The 15,128-nt window shown below is 37.2% G+C and overlaps 1 protein-coding gene across 22 annotated transcripts in view; it reads right to left on the bottom strand.

Annotated features, from left to right (window-relative positions):
• Positions 1–15,128, bottom strand: part of DEPDC5 (DEP domain containing 5, GATOR1 subcomplex subunit) — a 112,089-nt gene that overhangs the window by 92,135 nt on the left and 4,826 nt on the right. For 21 of the 22 annotated variants that reach the window (XR_008993877.1, XR_008993875.1, XR_008993876.1 and 18 more), the window contains exons 6-11: positions 14,869–14,954; positions 14,096–14,179; positions 13,046–13,095; positions 7,514–7,583; positions 1,273–1,351; positions 306–367 (exon numbers count right to left, since the gene is read on the bottom strand). Coding sequence is in view for 19 of the 22 variants with exons in the window: in XM_057492363.1 (XP_057348346.1) it covers positions 306–367; positions 1,273–1,351; positions 7,514–7,583; positions 13,046–13,095; positions 14,096–14,179; positions 14,869–14,954 (431 nt within the window). In the remaining 3 variants the exon portion in view is untranslated. Of the gene's footprint in view, positions 1–305; positions 368–1,272; positions 1,352–6,563; positions 6,635–7,513; positions 7,584–13,045; positions 13,096–14,095; positions 14,180–14,868; positions 14,955–15,128 lie in introns of those variants that run through there. The other variant, XM_057492374.1, reaches the window with a different exon arrangement.

Genomic DNA, 15,128 nt, shown 5'->3' on the forward strand with positions numbered 1-15,128 from the left:
TTGCTCTGGCTAGAACTTCTAGTACAACACTGAAAATCAATAGTGAAAATAGGGGTCCTTATCTTGTTCCTGACCTTAAGGGGCAAAGTTTTCATCTTTCATCATTGAGTCTGACGTTAGCTATGGGCTTCTCAAAAATGGCCTTTACCATGTTGAGGTGATTAAGGTAATTCAAATCTGAAGTCTTGTCAATTTTGGCTTTAGCTAAGATATCTCAAAGTCATCTTAATAGAAATAGTGTATTTTTAAAATCTACATTGATTAATGTTTACTCAATGAGATTTACAGCATAAGAAGAAACATACCTTCCATTTGGTAAAGAGATCAGCAAGGAAACCATTCACAGCTTTCTCAAAATATAGATCCCCTGAAAAGAAATGAGAAGGGGTTGAGGATTATGTTCATTTCTTGCTTACAGTTTCTTCTCTCAGTGAAGTGACAGGAATAGGACCAAAGAGAAAGTGGGTTCTGCTACATCTGAAGACAACATCATAAAAAGCTAGATGTATAAAAGTAGTTTCAACCTAGACTTCTTATTGAGCAAAATCTAATATTTACCTCACCCAGTTAGATGCCATGGTTACAAGGTAAAACCCAAGATTGAAAAAGCTTTGGTGATTGAAAATGACGGTATCTTCAGAATGAGAGAACCATCTAACCTCTGAATATGACTACATTCATAATAATGCTTAAAGTTTGTTTGAACATTATCTGGTAGACCCTGGGCATTCACTGAATTATCATTCATAGCTCTGGCTGTTCCTGACTGACCTTGATGGCCCACAGCAAAAATTAACTTGAAATTCTGCTAAACAAAAATTTGAATTGCACACACCATGAGCTGGTGTGCTGGACACAGTATCCACAACTCGTAACAGCTTTACTGTTCTCTACTCATTATGTGGTAATTTTAATAAAATGAGACAAATACAAAGGTTTCTGTGAGTGATAGGAAAAGAAATGAAAAACATCAGAAAGTGTTGGTTCAGAGTCACAGTCACTTTCTCTGGGACATTTCATTCTGTACTCACAAGACTAATTAAAACTTTGAGAAATCAGATTTTTCCATTAATACTTTACTACATTTCATGGATTCCATTATGTATGTATAAAATATATTAAAATATTTATTTTTAATTTAGCATTTGGGGATTTGTAAAGATCTCATGACCTTTAGAGAGTGTCAAGAGCTTACTGTAAAATTATACCAATTTGGGGACAACCAGAAAATTCTCCCCAGTAGCAGTTACAACCAGCATTTAGGAACAGTACCATAAATATCAAAATCCCACATTTCACAGCTCATCTGAATAAATATGTAAACCATAGCCGACGTAGAACGGAACACCACCTGAAATAAACAAAAACATAATTGCATAAAAAAGCAATGATGTACAGAATTTCAATTCAGCAAGATGAAAAAGTTTTGGAGGTCTGTTTCACAACAATGTAAATATACTTAACACTACTGAACTTAAAAATGGCTAATATGGTAGGTTTTATGTTTTTTACCAGCACCATCATTAAATTTAAAAAAAAAGCAATGATAAAAAATTTCTCTTAATTGTGACATGGAATTCAAAGAGCGAGCTTCATCCCTGGCATCATAGGCCATGAGGAGAAGATCTGTCCCTGCCCTCTAGGAACTTACAGTAGAGGACAAATATGTGCAAAATAATGCAACATACATAAACATTCCATGAAGATCCCTACAAGAAACAAAGGCAGGAGAAAGGGCAGTGAATCTACCTAGGAATATCAAAGAAAGCTCATTATGGAGAGAGAACTTGGGCTAAGACATGGTAGTTGATGACATACCAGACTAATAAATTGTAATTCACATTGCACCCCCCTCCATACCCAGGCTGCCTCAAGGAAAATATTTCTGGCCTGTGTGTTTTACCACTAAGCCCCTTACCCAGCCCTTCCCTCCTCAAGGCTCTTAAAAGAGGTTTGGTGGGACAGCAAAATGTATGTCTGACACTTCGTTAGTTCATTGGAGACATCGCTCCTTAAAGACAGAAAGAAGCATGCTCACCATTCACTTCCCATAGTCTCTGAGGCGTAACAGATAGTCTATATATAAATTCACTCTCCCTCTCTAACATGGGGAAACACAGAAACTCAGAAAATATCCCTGTCACAAGGTGAACTGTGGCCACTGGCATTAGAGTGGTTTTGCTTCTTGTTTACCTATTTAATATTATGAAATACTTCAGAGAACTAAACAGTACTTACTATGTACTGCCTAATTTTTTAATGATAAACAGATATGTTCTTCTATTTTTTTTTTTAAGAGAACTTTTTAGGCAAAATTACTCTAGAGATAGAAGCAAATCAATGGTTGCCAGTGAGGAGCTGCAAAGGGAAATTTTTGGGGTGATGGAAATGTTCTATACTTGACAATAGTGGTGGTAAATTCATTTGTCAAAATTCATCAAACTATACACATAAAATGGACGTATTTTATTGTATGAAAACTATGTATTGATTTAAAACATACTTTTCTAGATCTCGTTAACACACTCTTATTTATAAAGTAGGTGTGTATGTACAGTATATAAAGTAGTATTTTTAGTTATGCCTGTGTTTTACAGTTTTTTTAATGTGCCTTTCACTTTGAAATTGTCAGTTACTGTTATATTCAAATTACTCTCCTAACAGTCTCTTCCGTTTTTGTTTTGTTTACATTTTTTTGTTAAGATAAAACTCACATAACATAAAATTCACATTAAAGCCTACATTTCAGTGGTTTTTGGTGTATTCAAAATATTGTGCAACCATCACCACTATCTAATTCCAGAACATTTCCATTACTCCATTACCAGATCATTAATCCCTACTATCTTCTCTCCCAGCAACCACTAAGCTACTTTCAGTTTGTATGGATTTGTCTATTGTAAACACATCACATACAAGGAATCATACAATATTCGGTCTATTATAACTGGTTTCTTTCACTTAGCATAATGTTTTCAAGGTCTATTCGTGTTATTGCATGAACAAGTACTTCATTCTTTTCTTATTGTCCAACATTCTATTGTATGTCTATGGAATGTACCTGTGTTATGTAGCTTCATTAATGCATCTATGTATCTATCTATCTATCTATTCATCAGCTGATGGATATCTTGGGTTGTTTCCACTTTCTGGCTATTATGAATAATGGTGCTACAAACACCTATATGCAAGTTTTTTGTGAACACATATTTTCAACTCTCTCAGGAACACCCATGAGTAGAACTGCTGGGTCACATGGTAATCCTGTTTAGCCTTTTGAGGAACCACCAAACTGCCCCACAGTGGTTGCACCATTTTACATTCCCTTGAGGAATGTATGAGGGCTACAATTCCTCTACATTCTCTCCAATACTTGTTACTGTCCTTTCTAAAAAATTCTCAAGTTTTTATTATAGCCATCCCAGTGGGTTTGAGGTTGTAGGTATCTCATTGTGGTTTTGATACACATTTCCCTAATAATGTTAAGCATCTTTTTCATGTATTAATTGGCCATTTGTACATCTTCTTCGGAAAAATGTCTATTTTTTTTAAATGGGCTATTTGTTTTCCTTTACTCTTTTTAAGGTGGATCATTTACTGTACTTGAATATCTTTCAAAGATACTTTGAAAATTTCTTACATTAATTAACAGAATGTTAAGTAGTTAATGCTTTAGTTAGAACTTTTTCCATATTTTAATATTTATATAGACATATTTCTATCTTTGCATTATACAGTTAAATGTTTTGGAGCTTTTTATTATTTTATTATGAACACTGCCAAACATACAAAAAAGTAAAAAAAATATAAACAGCAAACACCCACATACCCACTACCTAGATCCTATACTTAACATGACATTTGCTTTACCATGTATCCAGCCCTTTTTTGCATCAACCAACTCATCTAATTTTTCTATATAAAAATAAGTTACAGACATCAAATACTCCTTTTCCTTTGAAATCTGCTACTTCTAATCTTTTGCGGGAGGGAAAATCAGATAACTGGTTATAAAAATTACCTAAAGTAAAAGGTCCTTGCAACATTCATTAGCCTTCATAGTGTTAATTTCTTTTCACACATTAAATTCTTATTTTCCTAATCAGATTATGAATTCTTGAGTAGTGGGAGCATGTCTAAAATTTAATTCAAGAAACATTTGAGGAACTGAGTGCCAGGAGCCATGCCAGAGAACTTTGAGATATACAGGTAAAAGATAGAGGCCTTGCCCTCACAGCGCTTGCAGTTTGGTGGCAAGGAAGACAAGCAGTGTACCCACCCCGTGTGACGAGCACTGGCATACATACATGGCCAGGGTGCCATGAGGGCACTTCCAGCCTGGAGGAACCAGGAAGGCTTTCCAGTAGCAGGGAAGCCTGAGACTAGCACTGAAGAATGGAGGAGTGGCTTGGAAAAGAGGGAAGGCAGGATACACGCACTCCAGACGGAGAGAGCATGCGCAAAGACAGGAGGGCAAGAGGCAGTGCGATGCGCTTGAGGAACAGCAAATGGTTCCCAAGGCTGGGATGTCGGGGTGGGGGGCGGGTGGATTATGGGAGAAATGACAAAATGAGCTTCATTCAACTGGGTCCCCTGATTTCTCCACTCAGATGTCCAACAGGCATCTCATAAACTGAGCTTTGTAACTTCCTACATCGTCTCATCTCCTCCCCAGGCTTCCCTATTCTCAGAAACGGCACCACCACCTATCTACCCAGCTGATTAATTTTCTTTCCTTCATTTCTCACATCCAATCTATCCGCAAGCTTCATGGATTCTACCCTAAAATGTACCTAAACTTTGCCCACATCTGTCCATTGCTAGCAAACAGCTTCACCTTGGTCTAATGTCACCATCTTCTAACTTCCTAACTCGTTTCTCTGCTTCTACTCTTACCCCTACAAACTTCTGCACCAGAGCCAGAGGTGCTCCAGCAGGTCCTGTGGATGCTTCCCCAGTATTCTTTCTTCCTAAGTAAAGGGAAGCTGATTCTATCTGGGAAGCAAGGGATCAGGCCAACAGACTACACCTCCCAGCCTCCTGAGCAGCTACATGTGATTTAACTCTGGGCAGCAGAATGGAAATGGAAATGTTGTGTCCTTAACAGAAGCTGACTTGACTGGAGAGTGCATCCCTTGTCTTCCTTCCCTTCCTCCCTCCTCTGCCTGAATATGGATGTGGTTACAGCAGCTCCAGCCGGATCGTGGGAGCCCAATCGTAAAGATGGCAGACACAACAGGAAGACAGAAGGAGCTTTAGGTCATCAGTAATTGTGACACTGTCATACTGGCCATGAATTACCTACATGGACTTCTCATATAGGAGAGAAAAAAGTTGACTTTTAAGCATCAATTTGCCACTGTTATTTCGGGTTTCCTGTTCAACAAAACCCAACCAAATGAATAAGTGCTCTTTTAAAAGCATAACTGAAGTATCAGTCTCCCACTTAAAATCCTTCACTAGATTCTAACTCTCCTTAAAATCAACTCTACACTGGTTACAGTGACCCTCAAGGTCCTGCAAGTACCGGCTGCACCCCGTTAACCCCCTCACTGACATCAGTATCCCTACTCTCTACTATGTTTCTGCCGCGCTAGCCTCTCACAGTTGTTTCCTCTGCCTGGTACACTCTTTGCCTCAACCTTCATACATTGGCTAAGTCTCACCTTTCTGGAACCATCTCAGACAAGCCTTCCCTGCTGCCCACCTTTATAAAGAAGGATCTCCTGTTATTCTCTATCTCAATGCCCTGTTGTCTCCCTCAAAATTCTTAACTTAGCTTATTTTACTTGTTTACTTAGGAGGCCACCCTCAGTCCTTCTAGTTACCCCATTAATTTCCAGGGGGTACTCATCATAAACTCTAATTACATTTATGGACTGGGTGTCTAGTTACATCTGTCTCCCCACTAGGGGATAGTTCCTTAGCAGGAGAGATCTTGTCTATGATGGTCACCCATGGGTCCCAAGGAATGGGGATGTTCCCCCTCTGAATTCTCCTCTAGAATGAAGGTTATTCACTGATAATGTTCTGCACCTCATTAAAAAAAAAGGCACTGTAGCTGACACACAGGACATGCTTCCATATTATTTGTTAAATGACTGAATGAATATGGTTGAAGAGGTAAGTATATGCCAAGTTACCATGGTCTTTGTGAGTCATGCTTAGGAGTGAATTTCTAGAAAACTGAGCAAAAGCAAATGAAGATCACTATAAAATACCAATTTATGCCCACTAGACTCACAAAAACTTTAAAAATCTTAGACCAGGTGCTGGGAAAAATGAAAAACAACAGATTTTATGTATTGCTACTAGGAGTATTAACACAGAATTTGAAAAATAGTTTGGCATTATCTCACATAGCAGCACCTATGACCCAATAAATACCCTCCTAATTATAGATTAAAAATATAGTATTAAGTACAAAAAGACTAGCTAAAAAAGACTAATACTTTTATTCTACTCTAATAAAGCTCAAAAATAGGCGAAACAAATAACATAGTGTATTAACACTATGTAAACAGCAAGAAAAAATACAAAAATAAAATTCAGATAATGGTTACCTCTAAAGGCACTGGTTCTCAACCAGGGGCAATGCCTGGAGACATCTCTGGTTGGCACAATTTGCAGGGTGCTCTGGGAAGCTAGGGCATAAAAGCCAGGGATATGGCTAACCATCTCACAATGCACAAGATCGCCACCCCCCAGCATCACCGCTGTTTTGGACCAGGTAATTCTCAGTTCTTGAGAGCTGTTGTACAACATGCAGCGTGTTCAGAAGCATTGTCCACCTAACCCAAATTGTGACAACAAAAAATGTCTCTAGTTGTTGCTAAAAGACTCCTGGGGAAGCCATCTTGTCCCTGGTTGAGAACCATTGCTCTCAAGGGGAGGCAGGGAGATGAGAACAAGGAAAAGCAGACATGTGGTTTCACCAGCATGGGTAATATTTACAGCTTTTCAGTTTGGATTTTTTCAACCAGAACAGAGAGCCAAAGAAGAAGATTCCTTTGCAAAGGTCTCTCTTTTTATTTATCAACTACAATCTTCTACAGAGTTTAATTTTTGTTATGTATTAGTGGGCATGGAAGACTGCAAGGTAGACACTACATCTCCACGTTCAGACCTCCTTCAGAAGAAGATGAAGATCAATCCCAAACTGGAGAAATTCATCTGTAAAACAGGATTTCAGGAATCCCTGACAATATTACAACACCATCCACCTAGGTACAGTAGCTATCATGAGATTATCAAGTTTTGGCTCATTTCTCTGATTTGTTTTTGACTTCAGGACTTTAGCTCAGTGTCCTAATCTCAAAAAATGAGATAATGATACTTACATCAACAGAACTGTTTTGAGAATAAAACCAGGTAATGTAGAGAAACTATTCAGGGCAGTGCTGGAGTATGAAGTGTTCAATTAAGAGTACTAATGGCTGTATGTATTAGCAGGAACTGTAACAACATAATGGTATGGAGAACTAAAACCACAAAAGCATTTTATCAATCTTACCCTGGTATCTTCACTGATATAACCACACATGACCTTCTCATTCTTGACCCACAGCTCACCAGCCTGTGCCCTGAAAAGATTCACACAGACATTATTAAAGTCTTATATAAACCAAGAAGAAACAGGGATGACTTCAGGGGGGCTCATTTCAACTCTAATATTTATGCCCAAATGACCTGGCTGGTTACAGATTTCCAGAGAGCACACCATGAGCAGACAGCACAACAATTAAGAATTCTCAGAGTGTACTGAATTTGTACAACAGAAGCTCTTCAGCTGGGAGTCCACAGACAACATTTGAGTCTAAGGAAGGGCTTCAGGGAACCCATGAAACCCTCTGAAATGATTCAAAGATTTCTGGGCAGAGAATTACAGCTTTCGTCAAATCACTAAAGGGTTCATGTCACAGAAACAGTTATGAAACACAAATGAACAATTTTGTTAAGCCCAGCTTTGTTACAAAGAGTCTCAACAACAACAAAATCCATTTAATATCAGGATTGGAAGACAAGCAATTAGGAGGCATGAAAGGACAGGGTTTCTACTCAATGGAGACCATTTGGCTGAAAAATTTACACGGCAACTTGGTACTACATTTTGGGCACTTGCTGTTTTTTCCTCTGTAACTTTTTAAGGACATAAATGGAGAGTACAGCTGAAAGAGCATGGCCTTTGGAGATGACCAACCTGGAGTGAAACTGGTCTAGGCAGGAATCTCAGCTCTGAATGTCACTTGTTGAATGGCCATGGGGAAATAATTCTGTAAGGCTCAGTGTCCTAATCTCAAAAAATGAGATAATGATACTTACATCAACAGAACTGTTTTGAGAATAAAACCAGGTAATGTAGAGAAACTATTCAGGGCAGTGCTGGAGTATGAAGTGTTCAATTAAGAGAACTAATGGCTGTATATATTAGCAGGAACTGTAACAACAGTAAATATTAACACAAAACTCTATCCTGGAAAAGAAATGGTAGCTGTTACTGGAGGGCCTTATAATCATCCCTCAATCACCCATGTAAGCCCTTCTCTTCTACTAACCCCAAGGCAGTCAGTTGCCTGCCTAACTCTAAGCAATCAGTTTTCATAAGGAAAAGAGGAAGACATAAAACAAAAGCCAGGAAAACACTGTGTAGTGTGAGTCATAGCTCCGACTACCCCGGAACCACTGGATGATCAGCCTCCCTGGGCCTCCTTCCCATCTATAAAATGAAGAAGGCTGGACAAGACCCATAGTTTTCAAATATGCTTCTTGGGGTCCCAGCTCTGCTTTCACCAAGAGGGGGGGGCCTCTTGTTATTCCTCTGCCTGAGTGTGTCTGTGAGTGAACAGTTTTGGAAAGCCTGACCTGACAAAGGATTTCTGTTTCTTTAACATTCTAAAGAAGCAGCTAGCGTGCCCATGATTTATGAGTTCTATGTGCAGGAAGTACTCTGCACATGAGCTAATGAACACCAAATCAACCAAGCCTCTAATACGAGCTAGTTGTTAGTGCACTAACTCACCAACTTCTGCTCTTATATATAGACAAAGTGGTGTTACAACATTTGGGCTTAGATTCCTGCACCTCCACTCCCTGAGGCAGTTAGGCCATCACATTTCTGAGCGTCAGTTTTTTAAAATATCAGTAACTGTGGTTAATAAGAATCCTACTCCATCTATCTTCTAGAGCTCTTGGGAAGATCCAATGAGGTACTGCAAAGTAGAGGACTTGGTAAGCTGCAAAACAGTTATTATTCCTATGGAAATGGTTCTTTATAACACACAAACACAACCTTGACCTTTACTCCCAAACCTGTAATTTGCCCTTACCCAAACAGGATCTGAGAATGGCCCTGAGGCAGCATCTCTTCTCTTTCTGACTGGTGCAAGGGAGAAAGAAATGCCACTGACAGAGGCAAGTGCAAAATCCATATCCCCGCAGGACACAACCCAATAGCACAAAAGGCCTCCCACTAAAAGGGCAGAACAGCACACTGCCAAGCCCTGGACCAGGAAGAAGGTGATCTGTGGGTCACTAATCCTTGACATATGTAGGACCTTGGGAAGATCACTTTCCTTTCCTGTACTATCAATTGAACTGTAGGGAGTCAGTGATCTCCACTATCCTTTACAGCTAAGTTTCATCATCCTATGAATAAGAAGTTTAAGAAAGTGCAAAGTATGGTCACTGTAGGGTCATTTGTATTACACACCTTCGAATAACCTACATATCCAGCAATGGTGGATCAGTTAGGCAAATTATGGTGCACCCAGACAACAAAGTATCATGGAACCATTAAAATATTGTTTACAAGGAATTTTAATTTTATATCTTTCAAGTGGAAAAAAGGATACAAGATAGACTACAGAGTATCATCATGTAAGTCAAGATACATGCATATGTGTATATGTATGAAAATACAATATTGGAAGGTCACACCAAAATTTAATAGTAGTTGCCTATAGGGTAGTTGACTTATATACCATTGTAAATTTTCTTCTTTATACTCTGTATAATACAAATTTTCCACAACAAATATTTTTTAAAATTATGAAAACAGAGTCTTTGGGTTTTTTTGACAGTACGTAAAATTGTGCTTACTATATAGTCTCAAGTCAAAAAGAAAAAAAGACAGTATTTTGACACAGCTATGTCAAAATGTTAACAGTAGTTGCTTCTAAGTAGTAATAATACTGTTTTTTCCTGCTTCTTTATTCTGTTTTTCAAATTGCCTACAAAGAGCAGGCATTAATTGTAAAAATACTTAGCATATGCCTGGTATATGGCATGTGCTAAACAAGTGGTTCTTAAATTTCTGTAACTAGGAGAAATATTTTAAGAGAATGGCTACCATAGAATCAGAGTTCAAGTGAGGCATATCTAGCTGAAAAACACCCAAACTGGATGTTCCAAGGGGCTTTCAAGTGTGACTCTCTACACAGGACTGTCTGCTTCTGAACAACTGAGAAGTCAAAGCCAGAAATTAATCAATATTGCTCTCTCTGGAGTGTGAGTCCAAAAATTAAATTTTTTAAGTAAAAAAAGAAACTACAGCTAGTTGGCAAGCCCAAAAACTTTATCTGGGAAAATGAAATCTCTTTACAATGAGAGCAAATAAGTTTTCAAGTTGAATACTTACAAAAAGAGAAATTGTTAGGATATAAGATTTTAGTGCACTATTTTTCTTTTAAAATTTTCTTTAACTTTTTAAAATACTGATTGTAGTTTTTTAAAGACACTTTAAAGAATACATTGGGAATTTACTCAAAGAAAATCAAAATGTTTATCTTTTAAGGGAAAAGAATGTTGTAAAGGCAGCATCTCAAAGTAATGAAACTGTCTCATATGCCCTTAACTATTGACTATATTACCAAGTTAAAAGCCTAATTACAAAGAAATGATTTAATAATTTATTATGACTTTATACAAATAATAACTATAGAGTTGACTCCTGAACAATACAGGGGTTAGGAGCACCGACCCCCATGAAGTCGAAAATCCACATATAACTTTTGAATCCCCAAAAATGTACCTACTAATAGCCTTCTGTTGACCAGAAGTCTTACCAGTAACAAAAAGAGTTGATTAACACATAGCTCATATGTTATATGTATGAATACTGTATTCTTACAATACAGCTAAAGAAGTTTTTTCAAATTGTCTCAAATCTCCAACAAATTTTCCTATGTATTTATTGAAAAAAATCCATATATAAGTGGATCTGTGCAGTTCAAACCCATTTGTTCAAGGGTGAACTGTACTTTCTTTTCCCACATGAGGCCCAGAGTAACTTTCTTTCTCTTTTTGAAAGTTGCATGCTTTCATGCATGCATGAAAGTTAAGGAAAAGAAAGTGACTTTTGATTCAGTGTAGGAAGACTATAAATAAGTCTTCTGGAAAAATGGTAGAAGACTCTGTGGTTTACATTTAACCATAAATGAGCGAAATATTAGGACAGATCTTTAAAAGTTAAAAACTAACACTAGCCAGGGTTTTCATTTCAATTTCATTTCTAGCACTGTGTATGAGGACATTTACAGAGAGAAACAAGAAGTTAAGACTGAATGGCATATGACAGGATTTCCAAACCAGGGCTTAGCAAACTATAGCCTGCAGGTGAAACACCTGAGAATGGATTTCACATTTTTCAATGTTGAAAAAACAACAAAGAATCTGTGACAGAGACCTGAGATTCATGTGGCCCAAAGTCTAAAATATTTACAATCTGATCCTTTACAGGAAAAGATTCTAAACCAAACATTTCACTCTGCAGATGAGGACACTCCAGAGACTAGGTCCCTAGCCTGCCCAACATTGCCCTGCTCATCACTGGCGGCAAAGACATAGAATATCGGTCTCCTGACTGTGGCTCGCCACCTCGGAGAGCCAGGCTTGCATTGGAAGGCATTAATCTAGGTTGTTTTCTTGTTCTGCTTCAGACTTAGTCACCTCTTTGGCTGTGCTTTAGTTATTAAGATTTTTCAAAGAGTGTTGACCCTCTAAGAAATACCACTTTTTGGAAAAAATTAATCCTTTATCTTTTCTTTTTTTTAGGATCAGTAGTTCAGACTAATCAAAGAGCCCTAGTTGATGATGAAAGCTTGTCACTAAAAGGATTCTGGCTAATAAAGGTAGGAATGACAGAATTAGAAAATCGCCATCTTGCAACAATCATCAGTGGATGAGACCATCGAGTGAAAAGTTGGCGGGGAACATCATGAGGGGGGACAGACTGCATCCCTGGGACGCGCCGCTTAATCCTAGCCTCACAAAAAGTGAGTCAACCAAATGTAAATATGCTCATGTACACATAGTAAATTTCAGGAAATAAACACTTTCTTCTAAGGATGAGATTTATATTTCATTATAAACCTTTTTGTACTGTTTGAAGGCTTTACTATGTGCTTTGTTAATTTAAAAGGGGTTTCAAAAAGTCCTTTTCTCTCTTCTTCACAAACAGCAATATAGAAGTAATTTTAATAAACCAAGAGCAGTGCAGTATATTTTAAAAGGCAGCAAAATCAGAAACTATTCATTTTATGAATAGGAACCAGTCATTTTATGTCTCCAAACCTGTTTCCTAATCTGTAAAATGAGAAGGCTTGATTAGATATATTCATCTAAGTACAGCCTAGGAAATATAGTCAATAATATTGTAATATCTTTGGATGTTGACAGATGGCAGTTACACCTATTGTGGTGGGCATTTAGCCATGTATATAATTGATGAATCACTATGTTGTACCCCTGAAACCAATATAATATGGTATGTCAATTATATTTCAGTTAAAAAAAATATGTCCATATAAGGCTTTTTCCAGTTCTAAAATTATGAGTCTGTATCTCCTTTGTTGCAGAATACCAGGTGGCTTCAGCAACTTCCATTCATCTTAAAACTACTATAGCTCATTTTGGGGGTTTTTTGGTTTGTTTTAGCTACAATAACCTAACATTTTAAGCTACTGTACCTCAAATGACATATGGAGCCCAGTTACTACATTAGATCCTACTATTGTTTACTAGCAGATAAGAGTGATATACTATCTACCTGATTCCAGCAAATTCCACCTTTTGAGTGATATAGGCACATGTGCTGACCTAAGGGAAGAGAGAGAAAGAGATTCAACAACACATCAAGGCTATAAAAGATCACAAAGAAAGTCTCTGGGCTTTCTAATCTCTTCCAACAACCCAAAGTTCAATTAACATGGGAGTAATAGATTTACCCCTTGGGAAACCTGCTGGGGCAGGTGTAACAGTAAATTAAGAGTTTGGCAAGTATAGACAATAGTAAAGACCAGGTGGATAATAAATGGCCTGCTTCATTAATATATTGATCTTCATACATGTCTGCATATGTGTCTATATTTACATGTTCATTTATATAGATTTAAATATAGAAATTTCTCATTTTAGAAAATGGAACCTTCCACCAAATAAAGAATGAGTAAAGATTTTTTTTCTGAATATAAACACTATATGGAAAATCTAATTCTAATCCATTTATCAAAATATCAAAAAGTCCAATAAGGAGAATTTTCAGCACCAGCTCACAATGAACTGATCATTTTCAGTGGAAAATATTAGTCATAAATAAATAAGCAAATAAGGAAAATGGATGAAGGGGTACAGCAAAAAGCAGTCCAACCTGAAAGGAAAAAGAGCTGGGTTCTAGCCCAGGGTTGACCGCTGACTAGCTTTCTAGTCTTCGGCAATGACTTAACTTCTGAATTGCAGTGTTTGCATCTATAAATTAGGGGTAATAAATACCCATCAACAAGGAGGAGATGTGAGGAGCAACTGAGATCAAGTGAAAATCTAAAAACTAAAGTCTCATGCAAATAGAAAATATAATTTCCCATTCAAACCAAAATGCAGAATAAAAAGTTATGCAATAAATAAGCAAAACAAAGCTCAATATAAGTACGAAAAGAGAATGGAAGAAGACACACAAAGTGTTTACAATAATTGTCCCTGATGCTGGAATTACAAGTGATTTTATACTCTTCTCCCTACAAGCCTTCCTGAGCACTATAATGAACATGGATTATTAATGTAATGGAAAAAGTAATAAACTTTTTTAAAAACCACATCTCACCAAACTTTTCTTTAGTCGCCACATATCTCCACGGCCAATATATTGATCCTTAAAGGTTAATTCCACTAGGTCCAGGGTCACATCCTAAAAGGGATAATCAAATATACCTCTCTGCATTACTCTGCCACACTTTACAGTTATAAAATAATGCCCACTCACCATGGAGAAACCTTTCGGCAAAAAAAAAAAAAGCTACTAGAAGCCCATTCAAGAGCAGAACCCTGACAAACAGAATATCTTGCCAAAGAAGGCTTTTGAACACAGATGACAAGTCTACAACAGATACTATAGCAGTTGTACAATGGTTAACTAAAAAGAATGCCAGAGTATTAATCCTGTGTCTTAGTCTTGATTCCTGCTCAAACAACATTGAGCTGTATGCTTTATTTCCTTAGATAAGTAGGAAAATAAATACCAACATTATCTTTTGGACAATGATTGTAACCTATCATAGCATCATTTCTAAAAGAAAAATGACAATACATTATTTCTAGAAGAAAAATGAGAATTCCATTATAGAATTTTAAAAGAAATGTTTACATTTAGCTTTATAAACACACATATATATAATCTTTTTGATGACACGCTTTAAAGAAAGGATGAGAGCTTTAAAATGCAACCTACAATTACCGATGATCCAAATGACCTATATATGACCACATATTTACTAGTCTAACATTATACTTTAGTAACTCGGTACTTTCTTAGTAAGCCATTTTTTCCTTAAAGCTACTCATTCCCAAAAGATACTCAAGTCCAGAACAAAGACACACCTTAGGGTCTACAACATTCACGTAGACATCTTGATAAGGTCTTAGACGGAACACTTGAGTCACGGTCTGGTCCACACTAATAGTTTCTGAAACAGAGAAGAAATCTGGATCAGATAACACATTCTGAAAAAGCAGGTGAGTATAGTCTAATCCATAAATACTCAGATATTCAACAAACAACATGACGAATCCTTTGCCATGGGCTGCCTTCCAACTTAAAATTTAGAATTCTCTGCCTTTTAGGTGAAACAAGCAAGTAC

The sequence above is a fragment of the Manis pentadactyla genome, chromosome 14 (genome assembly GCF_030020395.1).
Source record: "Manis pentadactyla isolate mManPen7 chromosome 14, mManPen7.hap1, whole genome shotgun sequence".
Classification (NCBI taxonomy): domain Eukaryota; kingdom Metazoa; phylum Chordata; class Mammalia; order Pholidota; family Manidae; genus Manis; species Manis pentadactyla.